Source organism: Plecotus auritus (genome assembly GCF_963455305.1).
Source record: "Plecotus auritus genome assembly, chromosome: 9".
Lineage (NCBI taxonomy): Eukaryota > Metazoa > Chordata > Mammalia > Chiroptera > Vespertilionidae > Plecotus > Plecotus auritus.
This window is the reverse complement of record NC_137783.1, coordinates 138,044,383-138,071,459: the sequence shown is the minus strand read 5'-3', so window position 1 is coordinate 138,071,459 and position 27,077 is coordinate 138,044,383. Positions and strand designations below refer to the sequence as shown.

At 51.3% G+C, this 27,077-nt stretch overlaps 2 protein-coding genes across 5 annotated transcripts in view; one reads left to right on the top strand and one right to left on the bottom strand.

The window, feature by feature from the left end:
- The window catches only part of CSTPP1 (centriolar satellite-associated tubulin polyglutamylase complex regulator 1), a gene marked incomplete at its 5' end in the record, with an annotated part of 189,165 nt that extends 173,503 nt beyond the window's left edge, over nucleotides 1–15,662 (top strand). Inside the window, 5 exon segments of the mRNA XM_080642844.1 lie at nucleotides 8,362–8,447; nucleotides 10,122–10,317; nucleotides 10,963–11,072; nucleotides 13,629–13,692; nucleotides 13,956–15,662. Coding sequence (XP_080498970.1) covers nucleotides 8,362–8,447; nucleotides 10,122–10,317; nucleotides 10,963–11,072; nucleotides 13,629–13,692; nucleotides 13,956–14,130 — 631 coding nt within the window. The 3' untranslated portion in view covers nucleotides 14,131–15,662.
- On the bottom strand, nucleotides 6,024–26,614 carry ARFGAP2 (ARF GTPase activating protein 2). Of its 4 annotated transcripts, none has more exons than XR_013959116.1 (17): nucleotides 26,482–26,614; nucleotides 26,193–26,311; nucleotides 25,558–25,630; nucleotides 24,836–24,967; nucleotides 24,671–24,751; nucleotides 23,562–23,643; nucleotides 23,226–23,282; nucleotides 22,125–22,177; nucleotides 21,534–21,670; nucleotides 21,301–21,432; nucleotides 19,426–19,554; nucleotides 19,217–19,351; nucleotides 18,111–18,237; nucleotides 17,864–17,957; nucleotides 17,636–17,754; nucleotides 17,071–17,204; nucleotides 6,024–6,768 (listed from the first exon to the last, which is right to left on the bottom strand). XR_013959116.1 is itself a non-coding variant. In XM_080642841.1 (17 exons), exons 1-17 carry the CDS (start codon nucleotides 26,551–26,553, stop codon nucleotides 17,184–17,186), a joined length of 1,605 nt encoding a protein of 534 aa, XP_080498967.1. In that variant the 5' UTR covers nucleotides 26,554–26,609; the 3' UTR covers nucleotides 15,980–17,183. The 4 variants fall into 4 exon arrangements, 2 of the variants coding, with proteins under 2 accessions (XP_080498967.1, XP_080498966.1); XR_013959117.1 differs by lacking the exon at nucleotides 6,024–6,768 and adding an exon at nucleotides 15,980–16,508; XM_080642841.1 differs by lacking the exon at nucleotides 6,024–6,768 and adding an exon at nucleotides 22,537–22,578 and having other exon boundaries at nucleotides 15,980–17,204; nucleotides 26,482–26,609.
- Nucleotides 26,615–27,077: the final 463 nt, after the last annotated feature.

Sequence of the window (27,077 nt, the reverse complement as noted above, 5' to 3'; positions counted from 1 at the left end):
CCTTCCCCATTCTTCCATCACCAAATGCCTGTCATGTGCCAGTCAGTGTGCTTGTGGAGGGGCTATGACAGTGAGCAAAACAGATGTTGTCCCAGGCCTCAAGGAACTTACAGCTGACAGAGCAGCAGACATTAAATGAGTGACATGATAAGTGCTATAGGAACATAGAAACAGGAGACCCAGCCTAACCTGGGGAACCATGAAAGGCTTTTCCATGGAGGAAGACATGTTGAATTTGGGGCTTAAAGGATTAGTAATAGGTGAACATGCCCTCTCAGCTATCAAGACTTATTATAAGGTCATGATAATTAAGATAGTATACTACTAGAGTAAGGATATACCAATGGATCATACTAGACGGCCAGCCTGACCCCTACATTTATAAAAACTTAATCTATAAAAGGGCAGCATTGCAGAGCAGTGGGAAAAGGGCTGACTCAACAAGTAGTGGTGGGGTCATCGTTTTTCCACAAAGGATAAAATAGATCCCTACTTCATACATATTCAGAAGTCAGTTTCACATAGATTACAGACCTAGTGTGAAATACAAAACTCTAAAGCTCTTTAAAAGAGAATAGAGGAAAATATTTTTACGGTTACCAGGTAGTTAAAGAATTCTTCAACAAGATACAAAAAGCCCCAAGCCCAATGGACAAGATTGATAAACTTGACCACAAACAAAATTGCATTCTTTTCCTCAGTCATTGTTCACTGAGGGTGCCTGTGATGTGCCAGGCACACTTCCAGGTGCTGAGGATAGAGCAGTGGACAAAACAAAGTCCGTGCCCTCATGGAGCTGGCACTCAGAGAGAGGAGAAGGGTCAGGAAGCAAGAATTCCCTGACAGCAAACGGAGCCCTGGCCACAGCAGTACAAGTACCACACACTAACCACTGAACTATCAAGGAACCTTGCCCTGTTGGTAATAGCTGCCATGGAACAGGGTGCATGCCCTCTGCAGTGGAAAGGACAGAGTGTGGTACCTCAGAGAGTGGGATTCTGTACAGCAGCTACTAGTAAATTGAACACAGGGACACATATATGCATTAAAAAAACTCAAAATATCACATTACCAACTGACACACAGAATTTGAAAACAAGCAAAAAACCCAACAACACCCACCTAATGTTTTAAGAATATAGGCAGTCGTGTGGATTACTACAATATAAAAACATGGACAGGGAGGGGTGCTTAGCCACCACGTTTCAGTGACCAAGTTTCAGAGGTGATCTCTGCGGAAGAGGGTGGAGGAATGGAACGAGAGGTGGGTACACAGGTGGCTTGAACAGTATGTGTAATATTTTGCAAAGCTTTTAAAAATTGAAGCAAGGATGAAAAATGTTAAGGTTTGATAAAGTTAGCTAGTGGGTACACAGATGTTAGTTATGTTATTCTCTGTCATTTTCCAAAGTTTTAAATATTTCATTTACAACAAAAGGGATGGGTAGGGTTTTGGTGGGGAGCAGTGAGAGGAGAACACCGTCTCGGGAAAGTAAGCCGCCTGGAAAGAAGCCAGGCTTTCACCAGTGACGACCCAGAGGAACACGAGAAGCCAGCGGGCCCGGAGTTGGAGGAGCTTGCAGCCATGCTGTGGGTCTGGGTACAGGGATACCTCAGAGATATTGTGGGTTTGGTTCCAGAACATTGCAATCAAGTGAGTATTGCAGTAAAGCAAGTCGTAATCCTTTTACTGGTGGAGGATCTTGCCTACAATTTGTACAAAATGCAACATCTGCGAAGTGCAGTGGAGCGACGTATGCCTGGATTTACCAAGAGTCCTCTAGCTATGAGGCTTCCTGGGAGAGACCAAGATAAGGGGTTTAATGGCTGAGCTGGGTCCTTCAAGCTGTCAGCTTGAAGAAACGTCACTGGGACCTAAGCTTCCAGCCCCCCTGGGGCAGTTGCTAGGCACTGATTACAAATACCAAGAGTGCAAGGAAGGACAACGCCAGCTGCAGGAAGGTGTTACGGCCACTAGGGAGCACAGAGCCCAGTGTTTATACCAGGAGCAGGTGGCCCAGGAGCTGACTACAGTCAGAGGACCTGTGTTGAATAACAGCTCTTTCACTTCTAGCTGGTGACTTCGGTCAGGCTTCTCAGCCTCTCTGAACCTCTGTGTTCCTAGTAAAGACATTCATTAAGCTTGCCTCACAGGACTGATGTGTACAGTGCTGACAGAGTGAGCCTGATGAAGAGCGACCATCATCATTGCTACTCTTATGGCCCATGCTCTGCATTGAGCTTCTGAGGCACCACAGGGCAGGTGGCATTGGGGGTTCCCTGGAGGTGCAGGCTGGAGCCAGGGCAGAGCAGTGACCGGGACATCCCACGCTGCTTTGAGGGCCTGGACTTGTGGCAGCCTGTGCAGCACGTGGGTGCCTCCAACCCAGTCCAGAAGGGGGGCAGCCCTGAGGGAGTGTCCCAGGAAGCCTGGACAGCAGCCTTTCCCTCCCACCTGGAGAAGGGAACCAGAGTGTAGTTCATTCTCACCATGGCCCTGACATTGAAACGCAGACTGCAGAGCCCAAACAGACGTGGGATACACTTCAGCTGCACTCATGAAGGACACTAGTCATGTGACCTCCACAAAGCAGCTAAGTCATGGAAGGTGGCTTTCTTTCTGGACCTGGCTGAAGGCTGGCTTCCCCCAACTGTGGACTCGAAACCAGATAGCTTCCGCCCGAGAGCCTCCGTCCGGTTGGGTGCTGGCAGCACTTACTTCCTCTGCGCTATGTTTTTCTTTGCTGTCTTGAATGCTTCCAGCACCTTAAGCCAGCTAGAATTCACTTGTTTTGAATGCTCATTGTATACTAAGTACAGTGCATCATCATACTGACTCTTCACAGAATTCCTGTGAAACAGGAATCATGGTCATCTCCTCTTTACACATGAGGAAACACAGGCTCAGAGAGAAGAAGTCATTTGGCCAGTGAGCACTGGAGCTGGGATCTAATCCCAGGGCTGCAAACCCAGAACCCCAGGAAAATGGGTGCAGCTGGAACCACTAGACCAGAAACACTGGCCTTAGGGGCGAATAGGACATTGGCAAGTCAGGAAGTTCAGACTAAAGCTGTTTGCTTCCTTGACACTCATTTACCTCCCAGCCAGCCCATTCCAGCTGCTGGAAGTCGGCTCCCAGGATTAGCTTGGACCCTGCCAACTGCTCTTTCTCCATTCTGGTCACCTGCGCTGGACTCCACCCTTCGCATGGCTGTGCTCGGCGCCAGCCTGCACTGCAGTGCCTTCACTTCTCCCCCAGAGCCCCTCTCTCTGGCCCGGAGGCATGGCCTGCAAGGTTCCTTCTGCAACCCAGTAGACTTGCACAGATTTCTGTTGGCAACAGCTCCCCGTTGGCTCCACTTCAAAGCAGGGGCGGCCGGCTCCTCCAGGTGTCAGCAGCAGCTGGCACGTTAGCTGAAGGCCTCTGGCAGGAAGGGGTGTTGAGCCAACTGCCATCAACAGAAAAACAGCACATGTGGATGAGCTCCTCTCCAAGAGATTCCTTCTGGAGGCCTCAGGGCTGGGGACAAGTTCAAGTTCAGGGTGAAGGAGCTCACTGTCTGTGGGATAGGGGTCCATGTCCCAAAGGCCAAGACAGACCTGTAGAGCCTCCTTCCTGCTTTTCCCATAGTTCTGCCAAGATCCCAGTCCAGGACCTTTATGGGTCAGAGCACTGGTTTGGAGATGGACATCACAGCATATGATGTTTCTATAAGCCTCTCAGACCTCTCTGCCACCAGTCCTCCAGACAGCGACCTCTTCCCCAGAAGAACCAGCACTAACAGGAGCAGCTGTCAGTTCTGTCTGCACTTGGGACGACACTGTAAGCTGCAGAAGCTCTTTCATACTTGTGAGGAGTGCAACCTTGTCAGGCTTCTGCTTGAATTTCTCCAGCAACAAGAAGCTCACTCCTCTACAAAACAGCCACAATCCCAGAGCTGAGAGGCTTAAAAAAGTCTTCTAGAGCCAAATTTCAGGTCACTGGGGCCTGCCCCTCAGAGGCAGCCCTTCACAGGTCAGGTCTCAGCCCTCACTCCTCCTACTCCTTCTCTCCCAAGCACAGGGTCTCAGTGCAGTCATTGTCTGATACCGTGGTCTGCAGACGCTAGTTTATTCCTCCTAAATGGACTGCACTGTCCACAGCTGGATATAGTGTCCAGGTGTCACCTGGCCAGGGGAGAAGAAAGAGTTCTATGGCCTCTCTTACTCATTTTTTCATGCTTTCCTTCAACAAATATTTACTGAGTGACTGCTATGTACGTGCCATTCTGGACCCTGGAGCCAAGCAACAAAGACAATGGTGTCACCTGGTGAACAGTGAGGAGGTAGCAAAGAACTAGGGAGGCCTACCCAGTCAGGCATAAGGAAGGTTCCCCAGAGAGGTGCTGTGTAGGTTGCAACCTGAAGAATGGGTAGGCGGCAGGTAGATGAGAAGAGGGGCCTGGAGGGCGGGGAGCATTATAGGTGGAGGCACTGGCTGATCTGAAGGGCCTGAGGAAGGAGGAAGCATTGGGAAGAACTGAAGGATCATTGTCGCTGGAGGGTAGTGAGGGTCACTGCCAGTGACCTCTGGGAGCCTAGAGAGGAGAGGGGAGGCCGAGGGTAGAACATGTGGAGAAGAATGGGGGACTCTGTTCTAAAGGGTGATGGGAAGCCCATGAAGGGTTTTAAACAGAGCTGTAAAATAGTCAAATTTGCATCTTAAAAAAGATCTTTCTCACCCCAGTATGGATACTCAGTTAGAAGGAGGCAAGAATGATTGCGGGAAACGGAGGGAGGTCATCCAGTTGTCCAGGAAAAAGAGGTGGTGGTGGACGTCAGATGGTGGCCATGGAGGAAGATAGTGGATGCTAGAGAAATGTCAGGGGTAGGACTGACAGGACTGATTGATTGATTGATGTGGGTGGGCAAGGCAGGGAGTTTCCAGGACTCCCGGGCTTCTGGCTGAGCAGGATAATGGGTAGTATTGCTGTTAATAAAACTGAGATCCAGTTGGCTTTTCTGGCAGCCAGTCTCACTGCTTGCAATCAAGAAAACCCCTTCAGCCGTAGCAGGTTTGGCTCTGTGGATAGAGCATTGGCCTGCGGACCAAAGAGTCTGTGGTTTGATTCCAGGCAGTCAAGGGCACATGCCCGGTTGTCGGCTCAATCCCCAGCATGGAGAGTGCAGGAGGCAGCCAATCAATGATTCTCTCTCATCACTGATGTTTCTTTCTCTCCCCCTCTCTTCCTCTCTGAAATCAATCTATATATATATATAAAAGCCTAATATGCAAATTGTCCCCATGGGAGTTTGACAGAGAGACCGGGAGTTCAATCACTCGCTATGATGTGTGCTGACCACCAGGGGGCGGTATGGAATGAAGGACAGCCCCGGCCAGCAGCCGGCAGCCAAGGGAGGCCCCAGCTGGCAACCAGAAGGCCCTGATCAGCCCTGATAGCCAGCCAGGCCTAGGGACCCTACCCATGCACCAATTTCATGCACCAGGCCTCTAGTAAAAATATAAAAAAGAGAGAAGAAAATCCCTTCGTCCTTTTCACACACACTGCTGGGACCCCGCCACATATCCCTCAGAAAGGAAGACCCTGCTGCTATCACCTTCTCAGTTAGCCTGCTGGTCCCGCCTGACTGTTGTCAGTTTCAGCCCACCGAGGACTAAGGGTCAAGACCCCTTCTCAGAGAGACTGCCACCATTACCTGGTGGGTCTCCTGCCCTCTGCCAGCTGTGCCCTTGTTCATCCCCAGCTGCCCATCTTAAAGGAAAGTGCTAATGTTCCAGTCAAGAACAGTCCCTGACAGAAGCTTCACGCCAGTTCTGAGCTGGAAGGGCGGGCCCTGTTTGCAGCTTCTAGTCTCATCTGTGGCTGAGAGAGAAAGATGCTATGGCAATTGCCTTCGAAGCCCTGGTGTGGCAGGGCTTATCCCAGGAGCATGCTGGTTAGCGAGAACTACCACTTCTGGAGTTAGACCGTGGTGATGGTTGCACAACTTTGTGAATATACTAAAACACAATGTATACTTTTAAAGGGTGAGTCTTATGGTATTTGAATTGTATTACAATATAAATAAATGAACAAACGGACAAAGTAGGAAGTAGTAAATAGAGATCAATGCTATAAACAGAGCACTGGGTCCAGGTTGATGATAAACAAGAGGAGCCAAGGAACATCTTCAAAGGCTTTGGCTCCCCTTCGCGGTTTCCTGCTTGGGGATGTTCTCAGCCTGGCGCTCTTCCTTAGTAATTAACTTCAGGCCATCGGGTTCTCAGCTGTCCTGGGAGTAGGGCAGGAAGGAAAGGTCACGGGCTCTCTCCTCTGGGACTTTTCTTCTCTGCTGAGCCTGAGAGGGAAAAGCTTTGAGGTGCTCCTGGCTCTTCCTCCCTGAGCATTCTGGGAGAGCTCACCCTTCCTCTGAAGTGTGGGAGTCTCCGCTGACCCCAGTCCACCCTATCTGCCCTCTCTCTACCTCTCTTGCCTCTCCCTCCTCATCCAGTTGGAATCTGGGCTTTGTGCCCTCTCTGTTCCTTTTTGCTCGCCTGGGTTATCCGCAGGTTATGAGAAATGGGGTGACTACTGGTACTTGGCTATGGCTCAGGACTTGTCCCAGAAGCCACTGATGGAGGGATCAGGGTGCCCTCCTGTGGCCATCAGCAGCATTGCTTCTTCCCACCTTCCGGCCTTGAATTTTTTCCAGCTGGAATTTGAATGTTCAACTCTGGTAGTTGGGGCAGTTTTTTTCTTCCCAAAGAGATACATGAAAAAGTTTGGCCTTCACATATAGGTGAAAAGAAAGAAGACAAATTAGCCACAGAAACTAAGAAGTAAAGGTTAGTGTTTATACTCCATGTTAAAGAGGCAGTGTGACCTACTAGTAATGGAAAGTGCATGGCCTGTGGAGTCGAGCAAACTCACCAGCTCTATGACTTAGCAGGTGAACTTCTCTGAGACTTAGTCTGTTCACCTGTAAAGTGGAAATGATAACAACACCTACCTCACTGTTGTGGGATAAGATTTAATTACTACAGTGCCTGCCATGAAGTAAGTGGGATACGGGTTTCTATTGTTACCATTATTACAACTACAGACTAGGTGTAGGAACCATTTTCACTCTTCAGGGAGATCTGAAACCAGAACCACCTGCCTTGAAAGACTCCAGGGGCACCTCTCACATTATCTTCTCTCTAAAGCCCCTTCCCCAGAGGTCAGCAGTGCTGGCTTTCTCTGCAGCTGATGCAGATGCCAGTTTGGGGACCCTCTAACAGTGGGAGGCGCAGAGAGATTTAGAAAAATACCCGAGAGCCCAGCCAGTGTTGCTCAGTGGTTGAACGTCAACCTATGAAGCAGAAGGTCGAGGTTTGATTTCTGGTCAGGGAACATGCCCAGGTTTCGAGTTCAGTCCCCAGGGGAGGGTGTGCAGGAGGCAGCTGATCAATGATTCTCTCTCATTCATGTTTCTATCTCTCTCTCCCTCTCCCTTCCTCTCTGAAATCAATAAAATATTTTAAAACAAATAAAAATACACAAGAGATCAAAATAAAACTTTTTTTAATGTAAAGATAAAGCCAGAGGGGCCCAGTCAGAAACAGGTTGGGGTCCCAGCTCCCTTGCAGTAGGTGAGTTTGGCACCCTGCCTGGCACATGGAAGGAGCCCAGCGAGTGCTCATATCCTTCCTTTCCTGTCCTCTCTCTGATGGGGCCCTGAGCAGAATATGAATATGGCCTGGGTCTGAGCCCTTTAGTAGTCATGTGGTTATTTCCCCTGGGAGGTGGGTGTGCAGTGGGAGGAACTTGAGAGAGAAAACACCAGGAGGTGGTCCACCTGTGAGAGTGGACAGCAAAAAGGAGCAGTGGCCACCACGTCACGAGACAGGTTGTGCTCTTTGACCCTCTCAAGTGCAGAGCTCTGAGCCCACTTCCCTGGTCTGCCCTCCGTGTCCCATGATGGAGGTTCGGGAGCTCTCTGGCCCTGGGGAGCTTATTAAATATCAGCACCACTTGCCAAGACCCCTTTAAACCTCTTGGCTGTTCTTTTTGCCTTTTCCAATCAGCTGTATTTATTCTGACTAAATGGTCCTCACTGCAGGATGAAAGGATTTACTGCTCAAGTATATGAAAAGAAATCTTGGCTGCATTACAATTGCACCCTCTCCTGGCTGCCCACCCTCTCTCTCCCTCCTCCATCCACTAGCTGGTGCCACAGAGACTGAACTGGGAGCCTGCCCTTGATAGTGTGGTCAGCTCAGTTTGGTGGCAGAGCCAGCAATGGCTCTCTCCCCAGGAATGGCTCTCTCTCTCTCTCTCTTTCTCTCTCTCTCTCTCACACACACACACACACACTCACATTTCTCTCTTTCCCCCTCAGGATTGTGCTCATGGATGATGCCATGGACTGCTTGATGTCTTTTTCAGATTTCCTCTTGGCCTTCCAGATCCAGTTTTACTACTCAGGTGAGTCTCCCAGGACCCCTGTGGCTCCCGTCAGACCTCCTCTCCCTCTCCTGTTTGGCTCCCCACTCCATCACTCCATTGCCCAGCACACACATTTCTCTGCTGCGCTTCCTTTGTGGTATGCTTCACCCCGGTCACTACAGGATGTCTAGTTCTTGTCATGGGGGGGTCACAGGTGTCCCTATGCAAAACCTACTCCCTCAGCGCCCTCAAGACACAGACACCACAGTCAGCAGTGCAATGACATTGCTGAAAATGACAATGACAACACACACCATAGTGACAGTACCTGATAAATTCACTGCTTATAAAAAAACTTACTGTGCCGGGCATAGCACTAAGGACTTACCCCTCACAACAGCCCTAAGAGATAGGTCCTTGAAGAGCCAAGGTCACAGAGGCCAGTAGCCAAAGCTGCAGAGCTACTAAGTGCTGCAGCCCACACTTGGACAGAGGCTCACTCCCCGCCGGCACTCTCAGGCACTCGCTGAACCGTGGCCATGGCAGCGCCACCACTGGGCCCTGACCCCTATGTGTGGGCACACAGGTTCCCACCCAGCTTTAAATAAGTGCACACCAGTCCTGTGTCCCACCTGCTCCCCAGACGCACCAGCTGTGCCCTTAAATCCCTTCTGGAATCAGGTGGAATAAAAATAGACCCACAAATACGAATACACAGCAGCTCACACAGAACATCAAATGGAACGTTGGGTTTAGAAATTGCTGACTATGCCCATAAACAAACTTATTTAAAACGAGCTCTTCCAGTAAACAGAAGGCTGTCTTTGGAGCCTGGACATGGCCTTCCTCCCAACGGGTGGCCCCAGCCAGCCCTGGCCTCACTCGGCATCACCTTCTATCAGGCAGGGTCTGGAGCCTGGGGTCTCCCCACCTGCTCTTCACAGCTCCAGGCATTTACTCCCCATTTCTCTAAAGCACTTGGGCCCTGGAGGGAGGAGGAGCAGCCATGTTGGTGAGAACCTTTCCCCCTTGCCGCCTGCTGGGCCCTCTGCTCGCAGCAGCGTGGGCCCAGCATCACTACTGCACAGCGCATGCATCAGTTGGCAGTGAGATGGGCCATAAGTCACTGCTCACTGACTATGGCTTGATTACTAAAATTCAAATTCAGTTTCAAATGTTGAATAAATTCACAGCTTGCAGGCTTTCTCTCCCACTATGGTATTCCAACATGCATTCTTGAGTCACAGAGGCAGGAGGCCTCAGAAGGTGGGGCTTAACCAGTGGTTAAGGGTTTTTTACTTTACTTTTTACAAAAACATTTATAGCCATTCAATATATGCCAGGCCCAGAGCCAGGTGCTGGGCCAGGGGTTGACAAGGCATGGTGCCTGCCTTTGTTTGAGGAGCTCCCATGCCAGCAAGGAGACAGAGTCCACAAGCAATTACTCAGAAAACTCATCACTGATAACGCTACGAGGAACACAGGGTATGCAAGTATGTGATGGGGGAACCTCACCTGGTCTAGGGACAGTTGCCCAAAAAAGGGGACATTTGAACTGAAACACACATTAGTGTCACCTTGCATGTGTGTGGTGGTCACGCCATGCCGAGCACTGACACTCGTGTGGAGCTGAGCTAACAGAAGGGGACACGGTGATGGGATGAAGGATGTCTTCCCTGCCTGACCTGTGCCTCCTCCATCCATGCTACCCAGAATTCCTGGAGAGTGTGGCTGCCATCTATCAGGACCTACTGTCAGGCAAGAACCCCAACACAGTGATTGTGCCAACATCGTCCAGTGGGCAGCACCGCCAGCGGCCCGCCTTGGGTGAGGTCAGCATGCTGGAGGGGGTCGAGGCATCACTCTTCTACCAGCGCCTGGAGAACCTGTGTGACCGGCACAAGTACAGGTAGAAATGTCCACATAGACACCCCCACCACCACTGGTGCCAGGGAATGTAGGCCACTGGCCCTGGGACAGATCTCCAGCAGGCTATTCCATTGGCCTAGGGCTCCTAGGGTCCTGATGGTCAGAGTATAAGTTAGAACAGTGCCATCTGCCCCCATACCAGGTTGCTCTCTTAGGGAAGATTGCTTTCACTTGGGCAAGACCACCGCAGACGACCATCCTGGTCCCCTTCTCCTTCCTGGGACATAGACTGGCCTTGACGTTTTAGAGAGAAGGAAAACATGCACTGTATAACAAATTCACTGTACAGGAAGGGAGGGTAAAGCTGTCCTGTGTGGTTCAAAGTCCACTGGAGACAGCACAGCCACTTTTGGTTTCTTTCTAGAAGAGGCTATTGTTACCTATTGCCATGTCCTCCCCCAGTAAAAGCGCCAACTGGTGAACATGCTAGCCCTTCATGTTCACAGTCAAGGCCTTGCTCCCTGCTCCTGGACATCTGCCAGGCTCCCCCAGGGTCTTAGGGCCCCCAGGACACTCAGGTCCCTTCGTCTCGGCTTTGGGCACCCTCCCACACCTGAAGGTGTGGGTGAAGAGATGACACGCAGACTGGCTCGTCTTTGAATCTGGCATGTATTTCCTCTTCCAGCTGCCCACCCCCAGCACTTGTCAAAGAGGTCCTAAGCAACGTTCAGAGACTGACCTTCTACGGATTCCTTGTGGCTCTCTCCAAGCATCGTGGAATCAGCCAAGCCCTCGGTAAGCCAGAACTGGCTGTGGCCAGCCTCTTCTGGCTGCACAATACAAAGCCCCATAGAAACTGGCCTCCACTGGCCAACTGGTCCCATGAGGCGGGGCATCACCATCTCTGCCTTGATTTCTCAGGGCCAGACTCTGAGGCCAGGGAGCCAGAACGTGCACAACACAAGACTGTGCCCTCCCAGACCTTTCACGCTCCCATGGGGAGGAACGGCCTTCCCTGCCCACAGCCTTGCCCCAACATGAAGCACCTCTCCATGGCAGCCCCTCCCCAGAGAACCCCCAGTTCTATTTTAGGGAGTGGCCTGGCAGACATAGGCTGTTTATTCAGGAGCTCTGGATGATTACATATCAAGGAGACTTGAATCCCGTTTGTAAACAGGGCAAAGGTGTGTCTGGGGAGGCCTTTTTCCCAGTTAGGAAAAAAAATCTGATTAATCTGAAAGAGAGCAAAAAGAGAGGGGAGGGGGGCCTGCACTGGCCCAGTTTTTTCTGTCCACCATTTTATTCTCACTGGTTGGCCTTATCAGCACTCTCTTTCCCAACCCCCTAACCGCCTTCCCCAGTCCTCTCCCACACCCTTTGCCCTCCTAGGGAAAGAGAGCCTTCAGGTCACCATCCAGCGGAGCTTGAGGGGTTCTTTTCCTTTAAATATATTTTTATTTTTTAAAATTTATTTTATTAATTTTTAGAGAGAGAGAGAGAGGGAGAGATAGAAGCATCAATGATGAGAATCATTGATCGGCTGCCTCCTGCACACCCCCTACTGGGGATCAAGCCCACAATCCTGGCATGTGCCCTGACCAGGAATCGAACCATGACCTCCTGCTTCCTAGGTCGACATTCAACCCCTGAGCCATGCCAGCCAGGCAAGGGGTTTTTATTGGTCTCTCTCTGAGAGGTACCCCGGTGTGCTGGGAATCCCCCGTTCCTGAGTCTCAAAGAAGAGACACTCCACTTCGAATTCCCCTTCCTTTTGCCAGTTGAGGGGACAGGGTCAAGGGAAGGGAATTTAACATTCGTTAAACGCCAGCCACAGTAGACCATACTGGGCTAGATGCTTTAGATTTTATACAATCTAGATCCTGCTAGGGTGCTCTGGGGGTACATGGGAGTGCACACCCCAGCAGGACTGACTGAGGGCCCACTCAGCCATGATGCCACCTGGCAGCCCTTATTCTGAGTCAGTGCGTGGGGCATGCACAGGTCTGGGGATACCTCAGCCCAGTGAGGCTGGTAGCCAAGGTCGCCAGCTGGAAGTGACTGGTGGGGGTTTGCTTAGGCCTCTCTCACACTCCTGGGTAACGAACCATCCTACCGGCCCCTCCACCAATAACAGCCAGTAGGAAGGAAAAGGAAAAGCTAAGGAGCATCTGAGCACAGCTAGGACCAACCACATGCCCTCAGTATTTCTAGGGCTTTTAAAAAGGACAGTCTTTCAACCACTTCTACGGAGCACCAATGCTGGGTGGAGTGGGAGATGGAAAGAAGCATGTAGTCTCTGCCCTCACCTGCTTCTCCCGTGCATGAGCGCACGATCTGGAGATCCCTGGCTGCAACCAGTGGTCAGCCTGTTTGTTCCCTTGGTTGTCAAGGCACCCCACCACACCACAAAATGAGAGAGGGCTCCATGGGACATAGTTTGAAAACCACTAACTTAGAGCAAAAGGGACCAGGAGGCATCATTTGAAAAGGCTTTGGAAAAGATGGGAATTGAACTGGAGCCAGATAGGTAATTTTAAGATTGAGGCTTTCTACAGACCAGCATTGTTAATTGCCAGATCTAGGTTCTGACTACCAATGAGCTCTTTTCCCTCAACAATTTGCTGGTGAGAGTCCTTTTATCTGCAAACTTCAGCTCCACCTTCCTTCCCATGTTAACAGCTCTGGGGAGCATCCAAGACTCTCTTCTCACCTTTCCCCAAGGTTAAAGAATTGGTTCCCGTAGTTTATAGCTGAGGAAACCAGCTGAGAGCGATGAGTGACAGCAGAGATGGGACAGCTCTCCTGCTGGCTCCAGTCATGCCAGAGTTTGGTCTGCTCCTGACCCGTGGGAACCTCCCTGGAGGTGCTGAGGCCGCATTTTTTAACCAGTCTTCAAAGTGGGGTCACCCTGATTTGGGGGCACAAATCTAATTTCTGGTCTTTGTGGTTAGCCTGAACCACATCCTGTATCCCTGGTTTCTTTTTAACCAAATACTGGGGGGCTTCAAAGAGGAGGCCAGCTCACAACCCACCATCTCATCTGGGAAAGGGATCGCTATTTGTGCAGTGACCTGAGGTTTGGGAATGTCTCCTTAGCTGTAGTCACTGCCTTGAGGGGCAGGCAGCAGGGATATTAAACGTTATAAACATTAAATTTATCCATCAGTACCCAAGATTCTCTGCCTGATAGCAGTCCTCTTAAACTTCTCTGTAAAGCTCTTTCCCATATCTTAGATCAGCCCAAACAGGCAGATATGAAGGTGGGGCACAGGGGCATCTGACAGGAGCCTGATTGAAGGACCCGCAGATTAAGTTTTGTAAACTCCCCCCCCCTCCCTCATTATCTTTTAGGAGCTTTGCCTGACAAAGGGGACCTGATGCATGACCCAGCCATGGATGAGGAGCTGGACCGACTGTAAGTGTCAGATGGGAAGATGCTGCCCCCTTGTGGGGGCAAACCTCAGTCGGACATGGCAGTGCCCCATGGTGGGTCACAGTGTTCATCCATAACATCCCCATCAGTCAGGGAAGGGCTTAGGGGCCAGCAGAGGCCTGAGGTAGCCTCTCCTTGAATTCCTTGGGAATATAGCCCCTGGTTTCATCCAAATGCAACTGTGGAGGTCCTGGTCTCTGGACAGGAGGCACCTTGCTGCCCTCTGGGCTTCTTTCCTCCTTCAGGCTGGCCCAGATCCCAGACCTGGTCAACTCAGTCAGTGCCAGTCCAGAGGCCAGCTGCCTGCCTTCCCGGACCCCTCACCGGGCTGGCTTTTCCTGGAGACCCCTCCATCACGCCCGCAAAGTGGATGCAGAGAGCGATGGCTCCACTGAAGAGACAGACGAGTCCGAGATTTAAGGAGTCTGAAGGGTCCTGTATACAACACCCTGTACCCAACTCCTACTCCCACCCAACTCCTCCTGACCATGTGCCATGCTGCCCTCTGCTGGCAGAAAAGCCAAATAACAGCCCCAGTCCAAGACCTGCCAGGGGTTCTATCAGCCAACCCAAGCAGTGATTCAAGAAAGTTAGCTTATTCTCCCTGTCCCAGGCGCCACGCTAACGGCAGATTGAACTGAGGTCGCCAGGAAGGGACTTGGCCCCATAGAAGGTTCATCTTACAGCAACTCCAGGAAAGGAGACCATGAATAGCCACATAGGGCCTTGCATGGTCAGGGGTGGCACGGGTGATGCAAGTATGGGAGGACAGAATCACAGTGGCCTTCTACTGGAGAAAGAGCCACTAGTATAGCATGATGGGACGAAGGGTGGGCAAGACCATTTCACTTTCAAACACTGCTTCAAGTCTCCTGTGTCTATTAGCTAAACATGAAATGAATAAAGTCCCTTGTGTCTGCTAAGTGGTGAGTCTAAACTCACTAGACTGAAGGAGGGGGTGAAGGGAAGGGGTGAGTTTGGTGTTTTGGTGCCAGCATCTCAGCTTTTTCAGGAGGTGGCGGCCAGAGGACCACTCAGCCTGGAGACCTGCCTCAGATAATGAGCACATGACCGCCTTTCAAAGGAAAGGTACTCATAGCCGGAATGGGTCTCCAGGAAACAAGCTCTGAGGGCTCAAGGCCAGGTTCCCATAATGTTCAAGGCCCTGGCCATCAAGGGTCAGCACTGCAGAGCCTTTTAGCCAGTTTCATTAAACATTTGCCAAGCACCTGCTCAGGGTTAGGGCAGTGGGGATGAAGCTGTGGGCACAGGCCTGTGAAGTACAATCCTCCAGCCAAGGCTGAAGGGCAGGGGTCCTCCAGAAAGCAAAACCCACCCAGGGACCTGAGCAGAGCAGGATGCCTCCTCTGAAACGAAGCCAAAGGTCCCACCACTGGGCACACACATTTTCCTGAGCACATACTGGAGTTACAGGAACTGGCCCCTAAAGCCTGGTAGGGCCAGGCCAGGGCTGGAGGTTCCAGAGCTACTGAAGCTCCAGGACCCTGAGAGCTCGCCAGGCCCACAACCGCCAGGCCCACAACCGTATCTGGCCTCCAACTAGTTAAAAGCAGCTGGAAAGTCCCCGTGTGCATGGGAATCACCTGGGGAGTTTGTTTACAATGCAAATTACTCAACTCCAGCTTGGGATGGGGCACAAGTCTGATTATGAACACTCCAGACCATTCCAAAGCTGAAAGTCCCGGATCCGTGCTTTGGAAATCACTGGCTTAGTAGAGATCCCAATGCTCCCTCCATCCATCCTTTCTAACAGTCCCATCTTCCAGACTGGTGGTTTAACTGTACTCTGGAGACCCCTAAGGCAGTAGAGATGTTGAGAGCCCCTATAGAGGAAAAGGGTTCCTAAGCCAGGGGTTTATACACACACATCTTCCTTCCTGGATTTAAAGGGATTCCATTAATGTTTGTATATTTTATTAAACTCCATTGAGAAACACCTCGAGCCTACTGTTGGGATGAGGTGCAAGGCTGCTGAGGTTGCTCGCCTGCCCCCAGCCATGGGGCCAACTAACATCAGCTCTTTCCTCCGCGTGCAACAGGGTGGTGAGGTCGAGGCTGCACCGGACCTCGAGGCAGCACAGGGCCGAGAAGCCAGGGGACTTTGGCTTTCAGAGAAGAGACAAGCTGGAGGCCCTGGAGAAAGTGCCCTCAGCTTCGGCACGGACGCCCTACCCATATCGGTGGGAGCCCAGACAGTGAGGCAAGGGGCCTACACTGGGCAGGGAGGCAGGATCAGCGAGGACACCACTTCACTCAGACCAACAGGGGCCCAGGGCCCTGCCGGGGCTTTATTTGACACCACTATGTTTCAATACAAACAGTCCAGAAAGAAACTCAAGTCCCTTTGGGGGAAGAGGGTGGTGGGAAGAGTGGTCTGTGTTGCTTGGGAGCCTTACCCTCAACCCACAGGGGGTGGGGCAGGCCTACACTGCCAGCATGGCAAGGGAAGATGGCACCAAGAATGATACAGTGCATGGCCCAGTGACCAGGGGGCAAGGCTTGCAGCTCTGTAGGCACCTCAAGCTCTCACTGGTGGGGTGCTGTCCAGGCTCCCCTAAGCCCAGGATGATGCAGAGGAAGAAAGCTGAGCCTCAGCAGCCTGCTTGTATTCCTCAAGTCTTCTGCATCCAGAGCAGGACACCACAGGGCAGACGAGACTCGCCATGGCCACCAAGCAGGGGAAAAGAACAGAGTCTCGAGGGGACAGGGGTCCTGTAGTCCACATGGACAATAAAGGACTCCGAGACACCCAGGAAAAGTAACCTTCCAAATGACCACTGTAGAAAGGGGAGGTGAGACATCATCACTCTGGCCTCCAGTCTGATCCCAAATGAAACCTTTAGGTACCAGGTAAAGTTTCTAGCCCTTAGTAAGGCCCAGACGAAGGTCCTTTGCCTCCCTTGCCCTCTCCTGGGGCCAGAAGAGGCCAATGCAGCAGCAACAGCAGCAGCAAGTCCAGAGCCTCCCTCCTCTGGGGGCTGGTCTATAGCAGAACTCTTCCTAGACCTCCCCGCCGGTTCCAGAGGTCAGGGACCAAACCCCCAGACAACCTGGAAGGATCCTAGAGCCAGCCAAAAAGCCTTCAACTTTTCACTTTCCCTATCAGAGAAGGGCTGGGCCCAGAATAAGCCATCCTGAGGAGATGCCCTCCCTCACTCCCAGTGTGGTAGGACAAGTGAGCAGCAGCTTTGGGAGCAGGACTGGAAGGACAATAATCTAGCACACAGGAGAGAGGGTGTGAGGGAGAAGGAAAAAGGGCTCCATCTATAGGCAGAGGCCAAAGGCTGGTACTGCCCATTCCCTCACCAGAGATCCTCAAAGGCCACCCCACTCACATACCACACATAAAGTAACAATTCCTCCCCAACTTCCACAAGGCAAGCAGCCCTGGCCTGGTAATCATGGGGTTTTTGCTGCTGTCACCACCATATGCCTGAGCCATGGAGCTTGGATCAGTAGGAACCATAGCGATCCTGGAAATGGGGGAAGAAAAAACTAAGTCAGCACCTCCAACCCAGCATGCACACCCTCCCCCAGCACACCCGACAGGACTGGGATTTGGGGTTTGGGAGAAATGGGCACCAATCTCACCATGGCTGAGATTGTTTTATATTTTGTGACTCGGGAAAGGGGTTGTGGCCAGATCCCAAGGGGGAAGCCCTACCCAATCTCATAGAAGCTGAGAAGGGAGAAAGAGTAGTACAGTGATAAGACTGGGGGGAAATCAGTGCAGACAGTCTACATAGGGAGAGCTCAAAGGAAGGAAGCTGCCCTCCAGGAAAAGGAAAAGCTCTCCCTCAGGCTGAGGGGCTACCCGGTGGCAGTGTCTGGATGTGGTGAAGGCCAGCCTCCAGCACTACTCTTCAGGCCTCTCCCACTCCAAGTCAAGGAGCCCCTGCCTCACCTGCAAAGAATTCATCACACCATTGGCCAGCACAGCCATCTTTCCGGCCACCGACTTGACACCCTGCTTAAACTGGGCAATGTCAGCTGTGGGGAGCACATTCCCCAGAGATACGCTGCCTGTAAAAGCAAGGAAAGGGGTGACCCAGAGGCCTGCAGGAAGCCCTGCCCCTTGGGCCTTCCCCCTCTACTCATAGGCCCAGTTGGTACCCACACCTCTGGTCCCTACCTGTTCCATGAGCTCCATCCATGTCCCCAAAGAGGTCTGAAGAGCTGATGGCACTACTGCCTGAGAGCTGCTGTAGCCGAGACCTGGCTTCATACTGTGGTGAAGAAAAGGCTGGGGATCTTTATGCCGATGTCCCAAGAACTCATACAGGCCAGCCACCCTAGTGCTAAAGCCCAAACTAGTGACAGGGAGGAAGGTCTTGCTTCTACCCGCTGCCTCTAGCCTCAGGGTGGACAACTCTACTCACCTCAGTATCCACCTCCCGCCCAAAGAACATGTCAGATGAGATGGCTTTGGCTCCTGCGAATTTCTGACGTGCTTCACTGGACTCGAGGCCCGAGCTCCGGCTCTCCACTTCCTTCCGGTTTGTGACTCTGAGAGTGGATGTGAAACACCATCTCTGACCCTTCCCATTACTGTCAGGGGATAGTGTTACTATCCCATTATGATCAGAGGCAAATCTGGGGATGCTTACCCAGACCCTATCTGACTGGCTCTGGAACTGAGGGCCCTCTCCCCTGGATAAGGCCCCTCCCCTCTCCACACTGAAGCCAAGGCAGAGAGCTTCTCTTACCTCCACTAGGTGACATGGAAATGTGGTTTGGAGGGGACAAGGCTTCTGCCCCAACCACGACAGCTTCATCAAGTTCTAGGGTGTCGTAATGTCACTACTGCCACTCTACTCCTAGGTACAACTGGCCCAACACTGGTGACCAAGTTTCGGTTTGCCTGGGTTTTTACTTACTCTCCTGGCATAACTATTAGTAGCACCCCCTCTTACTCTCAAAAAGCATCCTAGCGTGGATGACAAGGTGTATGGTCGCTCCTACTCAGCACTGACATGCACAGATGCTGGAGAGGTGTTTCAAGTTTCATTACATGTAATCCTTCCAGCAGCCCTGTGAAGTCATTACTTATGTCCCCGTTTTACAAAGAGATGACTTGCAGATAATTTATCAATTAAACATATTGCCCAGATTAAGATGGAATAAGCTTTTAAGAAAATAAAATAAGATGGGGGCCAAGGACACATAACCCTTGGAAGGTCAGGAGTGAAGCATAAAATCAGAGACCCCTCCTGCCAGAGAAAGGATCGTGGACAAGAGGCTGCTCGGCCTTCTGTGATGATAAGCACAGCTCAAACCAAAGCCCGATCCTGCACTGTCTGACTGGTAGCCACTAGCCACATGTGACTATTTAAATTAAATGTAAAATGTAGCTCCTTAGTGACACTAGCCACGTTTTAAGGGCTCAGTAGCCACATACCTGGTGGCTACAACATCGGACAGTACAGGTACAGAACTCTTCCATCATGCAAAGTTCTACTGGACAGTGCTGCCCTAGACCACTCACCTTTCTGAAACAGGCCGGATGCTTGAGATGGTCACTTCTGGCTCCTTCTCCTCCATCTTATCCATACCCCAGGTGGCATCTGTATCCCAACGGGTAGCAAAACTTTCCCCCAAGGAAAAGGGGTTGTCCTTGTACCTAGGGAGACAGGGAGTGACTCAGAGAACCTGATGAGAATAGAATGGCCAAGTCTTCACCCCAACAAGTCTTACTTTGGGGGTCCAGAGGCGAAAGTACCAACATCGTCAAATAAGTCCAACTGTGAGCGGGAGGATTTTGCACTCACTGGAGTTTCCTGCTCAATCACCTGCATCTCAGACAGCACTGAGTGGGAGACGGAGCTGCGGAGGAAAGCAGAGCCGGGCGTGAGAGCAGTGGTGAACCACCCAAGAGAAGGGACCCAGCTGCTGGCATAAGCATGGGTTCTCCTTCACACCCAGAACTTTCTCCCACTACCTGTGCACAGAACTGTGCTGAACTGGAGAGCACACCCTCGACTTGCTACACCTGCTTTGTTTTCTCAGAATGAGTTTTCCCTGCCAAACAACCCTTTGCCCGTAATAACACTAATAATGTGCACCAAGTGACAGTACTAACAGACTTCTGTACTATGAGCCACATCCTTCACCAAGATGGACACAGGCACACAAAAGAAAAATGCCCCAGAACCAGGGAAATGAGCCTAATGGTATCAAAGGATGAGTTCTTAATTATCCCACCTGTTTTCTTAAGAGGAGAGCACTTCCAATTACAGAGCCGGGCCCTATGCTCTAAGACCTGGATCTGCTGTCCAGTTCCCAGTGAGAAGAGGCAGAGCTGGGCAGGCAGTACCAACTCTTGATGCCTCACTTTCTTCCTGTGTTCTGCTCCACACAGGCTTTTTAGGGATTAATTTCATTCAAATAAATTCACGAAAAATATCTATAAGGAGTGAATTAGGGCTTTAAATAGGGTGGGCTGGCTTTAAAGAAGATTCTCTTGTACTACAAAGAGGAAAAAAAAAATTGAAAAATTGTTCACATCCTTTAACCCAGTAATTCCTGTGACCAAAACAGGGCAGGGGAGCAGACCTAAAGTTCTTTTCGGGATTATAATTTTGTTTCCCTGATTAGCTGTGTTACACGAGTAGCACACAGACTGAAAGGGAATAACTGGAATCCAACCAGCATGGAACCCGACCAGCACATGTTCTGACAAATCATCTTCTTCCAGAGAAGTAGAGCACGATGGCCAAATATACTGAATTTGGAATCAAATAGTTCTATGTTCAAAACCTATTTGTGTCAATTACTAGATTTGTGGGCTTCAGGCAAGTTGCTTACATGCTCTGAGTGCCAATTTTCTCATCTGTAAAACGGGGTCACAATACCTTCTGCATAGGACTGCTGTGTTTAAGTACATAAGGTCAATGGCGAAGGAGCAGGCACCACGCAGCACAAGCTAACTATAGACAGGATTGCTGGCCCCAATGCTGTCAGACTTTCTGATTTTTAAGAGATAACAAAACCCTAGTATTACTGAAATCTCTAGATATTAACTCTTAGTGGAGAGCAAACAAAATGCATACCAAAACTGGTTTGCAGCCCTTAAGAAACCACAGCAACACAACATCCTGAAACAGAAAGCTTACTGTCCAACCCAAGGACATTTGAGTGTCTGGGGTTATTTCCAGGTGCTGGTGTCTGGCAGCACCACTGGCCTAGTGGGCAAGGATCAGGGATGCTAAAAGCCCTGCAATTCTCAGAGAGTTCTTGAAAAATAAAGAATTGCCCCCCGCCCCCAAGGTGCCATCAGCACTCCCATTAAAAAATACAGAAAAAAAGAAGAGAAAGAAAAAAAAACACTGTCCCAGTCTCTTGAATCTATTGAAAGAGCATCTGATCCTGAGTTTCATTCATTTAACAAATAGTGAGCACATACCTACTCTGTCCCAAGCACTGTACTAGGTGCTTTAAGATAATACACAGAACTATCTATTCAGCCTCAAAGGAAGACTAGGCCTAGAACCCCAAACTGCTGGGAAGAACCTGAAGTGATTCCCAGGAGAACAATGGTATTTCTGTGCCACACCCACAGCTGAGTCTCACCTTCGGGACACCAAGCCCATGCCCAACCTCTCTGCCTGCTCTCGCTTCTTCCCTTCCAGATTCTGTAGCTTCTTCTCCTCCTTCTTGCGGTCAATCTGAAGCTCCTGGTAGGCCAAACGCATGGAGGCAACCCTTGGAGGGAATAAACATGTCAGAGGCCAGCACCCATCCTGACCTGTCCTACCTGCCCACCCAACCCCACAGGAAAAAGGTGCCCTCTGGCAAACACTCACATAGACTCCTCGGCCTGCTTCTTGGCATCAGCCACCTGCTGCTCACGGAGCTTCTCTGCCACCTGGGCCTGCCGCTCAATCTCGCTGAAGCTCTGGCTGCTCACCTTCTGGGCCCCTAGGCCTTTCTTGGCACCCAGCTGGGAAGAGAATCATGTGATGGGGGCCTTGCCAACCACAATGTCCCCTGCTCCCTCCCATGCACTCTAGCACACCCACACAGTTCCTTTTTAAAGTCCAGGGTAAAAATAGGAGTCCAGTCAGCATGGTCAAGAGGGAGAACAGGGGCTCTGCTAGAGCTGGGCATGAGGTGGCTCACACAGTCCCAGCCTCTAGAGGCCTCAGGGCCTGATGACCAGCAGCTAATGTTTACCAGACCAGCATGTCCCAAGCACACTATGTGCACAAGTCTTGGGCTCCTCCAGGAACCCCTTGAAGATAGGCATCTTAACAGCCCTTGCACAGATAAGGTTCTGAGAAGTTGAGTACCTTTGCCAAAGTCACATAGCCAATGACTGGTAGGGCCAAGGGGTGAACCCAGGCAGTCTGACTCTGGCTCCTGACCACTCTCCCATACTGCCTCTCCCCACCTACCCCTTTCTTAGTGGCTGCTGGCTTCTTCTTGCCAATGAGGGAGGTTTTCATTTCTGCATGAGAAAGAAGGTGAGACATGAGTAAAGACAAAGGGAGGTCAGAGGCAGCAGCTCAGTCCACACCATGCAGTTTCCTGGCAAAAGCTTCTAAAAAGAATAGCTTCAGGCAGAGGAAGGCAAAGCTGTCACCACCAGTTCCAATTAATGGTGTCAGGATAGTCTAAGCCAAAGACAAACAAGATTAAGGGGTTCCCAGCAGATAGAGACAAGAACTAGACCTGAAGCAGCAGAGACAAAGTCCCTGAACAAATATGAGGACCACTAGGCAGGGGCAGATGCCAAACATCAGCCTCAATTCCTAAAGCAGGGAGCTGCGTGCAAGGGGCTAGGCTCCCAAAGTGGCTGTTGGTTACCTCTGGCAGGAAGGGCCCCTTTAGGTGATAGGTACATGGACTCTGGAGAGAAACAGACTGTGGCTAACAAGGGACCCACCCCAGAGCCTCCATGTAGTTCCCAAGCCCAGAGGCCTCTACAGAGCCTTGCTTTAGACCAAGTCATGCCAGCCTTCTCACGGGGTCAGCCTGACAGTCATTCTGCTGGCTTCCTGCCCCAATCCCCAAAGGTCAACAGAACAAACTGAGGTCAGCAAATGGGACTGTTCACCCTGAACCAGAAGGACACTAAAGAAAGAGTAGAGAAGAGCTGAAAGGCCTCCCTGGCTAAGAAAGGACAATGTCACCTCCAGCCTTGAGCAGCTCAGAGCTGTCCCCCTATCCCATGAAGTGGACCAGAAGGCCAACCCTGCCTCAGACCTCAGGGTTAGATGACCAGTCTCATGCTGGCCTTTCCACACTTTGGCTAGAACCAGCCCCACACCCAGAGGCCGACCCAGGCCTTACACACCAGCCCACCCAGGTTCATCAATTCAAAGGCCTGGCTCTCAAGCCCTTGCAATTGATGTTGAAGCCATGAATTCAACACCAGTCCCAGTTCAGAGAGTTAAGATGCTCAGTGTCCTGGGGCCTCAGTCCATATGACTAGACACCAGCAGATCTGAAAGAGCCTCTCCCAGTTACCCGCCCCTGCCAGCTGTCATACTGACCCAGAGAAGCTTTGGGTGAGGTGCCAAGCAGGTCTGTGTTGGGGCCATGCTCCGGCTCTGTGGATGCAATGATGGGAGTTAGGTATAAGGCTCAAAGCTTCCTGTGACTTCCCCTTTAGGGAGATGATGGAACAAGAGTAGGAGGTACTGGCTTTCCTCAGCTGAGGCCACCAAAAGATAAAGGAATGCCCATCACTCTCTCCAAGGGATTAAAAAGCATCCCAACCCACCCAGAGATATAGGACACTCCCCTACTCCTATTCCCTTGACCAGATGTCTCAACTCCTAGGCCTTTGCAGGACCAGGGCTCCTGGTTTGAATCTGGGCTGAACTCACGTGCCATTCCACTGCTTTCTGTAGACGGGGCTGGCTGTTGGGGCTCTGCTGGGTCGGTGGCTGGTAGATCCCAGGCAGGGGGCTGAAAAGGAAGCCAGATCACAGACACCTCAATGAGCTTGCAGGGAGCACAAAGAACCTACAAGTATCTTATGGATACAAGGACCTACTCCAAGCCCATGAGGAAAAGTGACTAACAGTGAGTACAATTATAGTTGCTATTCACTAAGGAAGAAAGAAGTAGGAAACTAGCAGCCACTTCCACCCCTCCACTATTTACTTAGAGCAGTGGTCGGCAAACTCATTAGTCAACAGAGCCAAATATCAACAGTACAACGACTGAAATTTCTTTTGAGAGCCAAATATTTTAAACTTAAACTTTGTCTAACGCCACTTCTTCAAAATAGACTCGCCCAGGCCGTGGTATTTTGTGGAAGAGCCACACTCAAGGGGCCAAAGAGCCGCATGTGGCTCGCGAGCCGCAGTTTGCCGACCACTGACTTAGACCCATTCTCCGAATTTAATAACAACTAGCGGGCACTTACCATGTGCCAGGCACAAGTCTAACAGCTTTTCACATACAAAAACTTTAATTAGCACAACAAACCCTGTAAAGTAGATACATCTCTACTGCAAAGCCTGGGTTTTGACAAGTGAAGTGACTTAGCCACATCCGGGAAATGCCAAGTAGAGGAGCTGGGATTCAAACTGAGAGAGTCTAACATCAGCCAGCAGAGGGGAAACCTCCTCCCAGGGTGGGCTTCCAAGGAGGTTCCTTTCATTGCCCTCAGCCACAAGTGCTTCTCTTATAGGGGAAGAATCCAGGAAAAGTTGTTGGAAGCTCCCAACACCTCTTGAGCCTTCAAGAAGCTTCTCCTTTTCCCTAACACCCGTTTATAGACAGGGGTCCATTCCTAAGGAGGGCCACGTTGCACACCTACTCCTGGGAGGAGGAAACACCTGGGCCTGCCTAGCAATGAGCCCCAGACATTCCCTGTCTGAGGTACCACACCAAGGCAAATGGGATCCATGCCCAGGATCACAGAAGGCCTTGGCCAGTTAACCACCTGTCAGCAGCAATCATAGGAAACAGTCCTGTGGGTACTCACTTGAGTGTGTTCCATGAAGAAATCAGAATCCTTCCTCTCCGGAGAGTGACTGGGAGCACTACTCATATTGTCTATCCAAAGCTAGAAAGGACAAGACACCCTTGAAACAGGGCTCTGAATATTCCTACTCATCACACTAACCCAGCCCAGGGACCAGGCACTTACATCAGTGCCATGCCTAGCCAGGGCTGCACTTCCCAGCTGCCGGATCTTTTCCCGGTACATCCGGGCAGCTCGGCTATCATACTTGGTGTTGGCATCACTGGCTGTGCATCCATGTTGGCGGAAGAAAGCTGTCTGGAGAATAAAGAGAGGAGAGCGTGCTACAGGTGATTCTCCCCAGAGCAAAAAAAAAAGGCAGTCCCTTATAACAGCCTAGTTATAGGATATATATATATATATATATATATATATATATATATATACTTATATACATATATATATATGATAATATACTCTTTATTATCCTGTGTAAATAATAGACGTAAAGTTCTTCATAGAGGTAAAGATTCTCAGAAATTCCTGCGGAAAACAGCTTCCCATCCTGGGATGACTGACTGAAGCCCAGCCCTCACTCAACCTCACCTGAGGACAGCATGCCATACCCGCTGTGCCCATCCTTCACCCATCCAGGCCAAGACCTAGTTAACTGTGGAGGCCCCAACTGCCTTGGCCTTTCCCCAGGAACATCTGTCCACTTTAGTTTTAATCAAGTCCCTTTGAGAAGAACAGTGACCAATTTCCAAGTTTAGAGAACAATGTACAGTGTTGCTATGACCAAAGAATCCTCTGAACAGAGAAACTGAGAGGGCCTCCTAGGAGGTCGTGGTAAAGTTAGTCCCAAGCAGGAGAATGAGGGCAGAGAGGATGGTAAGGAGGAGCTTTACCGCATTGGCATTCCCGCCGACCTGCATACACCTCAGCTGGAACCAGTTCCAGTTGGAATCCAACTCTGTGGACCTGTGTGCAAGGGCTGCGTGTCACCCACCAGCAGACACCAGGAGACACTTCCCTGGCAGACTCACACCTGTCATTTGGCAGGTGCCCAGAAACATTAATCAGCCACCACCCGATTTCCTCAACTATTCCCTGTCCATGAAAGCTTTGCTCTTCAGTCTCATAGTCAAAAGGGCATTAATTATTTCCCAGATCAGAGGGAGGTTGAATTCTCAGGCACTTAAGCTTGGATTTGGCTTTCTACTTGAGGACGGCCAGTCTCACTTCAGACGTACTCGACAATATGTCAGCAACGACAAGGTCAATGCAGCTAATTTTTCTCCAAACCTAACGTTCAGAGAGTCGAGTTTGACCGCCAGGAAAGAAGGGAGCTTGACCCAGACGCGGAAACGAACTGTCTATGTGGGAAGGGGTCACACAGGCGATTCCCTCCCGTGGGAGGCTACCGGATCCCGGCCGGGAGGTTTCCGAACACCGATTTCAGGACAGTCCAAGTCGCCACTCTGCCCTGCTGAGCACACAGCCTTGGCAGGGTAGAAACACAGCAGCCATAAGGAGACCCCACCTGATGAAGCTGAGATGGACACCCAGGGAGCGGTGCACCCCGGAGCAGTCAATGCACAAGAAAACACCGTACGTGATGCTGGCCCAACTCGGATTCTTGGCGCCACAGTCGAAGCAGGCCTGGATGGAGGAGGCGATGAGCGAATGATCAGGGACCCCGAGCGGAGGCCGGGCACTGACACCCAGGAAAACTGCCCACGTCCGCCCCCTCTCCTTCCCTCGGGCCCCAGGGGAGCCGGGAGAGTTCCTCTCGGCCGGCGCTAGACCCCGCGCGCCTCCCGCTCAGGCACCTTGTTGGTCGGAATTGCGCGAAGCCTCTTAAAAAGGGTTTGGATTTCGGTCTTGCTCGGCTCGGACGCCATTTTCTCTCCTTCCCAGACGCCAGCGCGACTGACGGGCTCCGTCGCGGGCCAATCCGCGGCCGAGAAGGCGGGGCACGAGGTCGGCCTCTACTGAGCGAGGTGCCAGCAAGGGGTGGGGCGATTTGTCCTCAGTTGAGCCAATGAGCGCCGGCGGGACAGGCGCAGACACGTCAGAGCCCTGCCTCCTCAAACCACGCCGAATCCACGCTGCGCCCGCCGGGGCCAATCCGCAGCCAGGGCGTTGAGACGGCGCCCTGCTGGGCCGGCCGGCGGGGCGGGGCGGGGCGGAGCGGAGCGCTCCCCTTGGAAGGTGGAGTCACCTCCCAGAGGCTTGAGCGAGTCCGGGGATCTGGGCCTTAGCGGAGTCGATTCCCGGTGGATGAGTAATGATTAACAGCCCTACCAAGCGCTCAAGGTGCCACCGGCCTGAAAGGGAAGACAAACTGGCTGGTCCGCCCCCCACAAGCTCAGAACTCAGCACCCAGCCTCTGGCTTTGGCCGCCTCACACCAACCAAGCCTGATG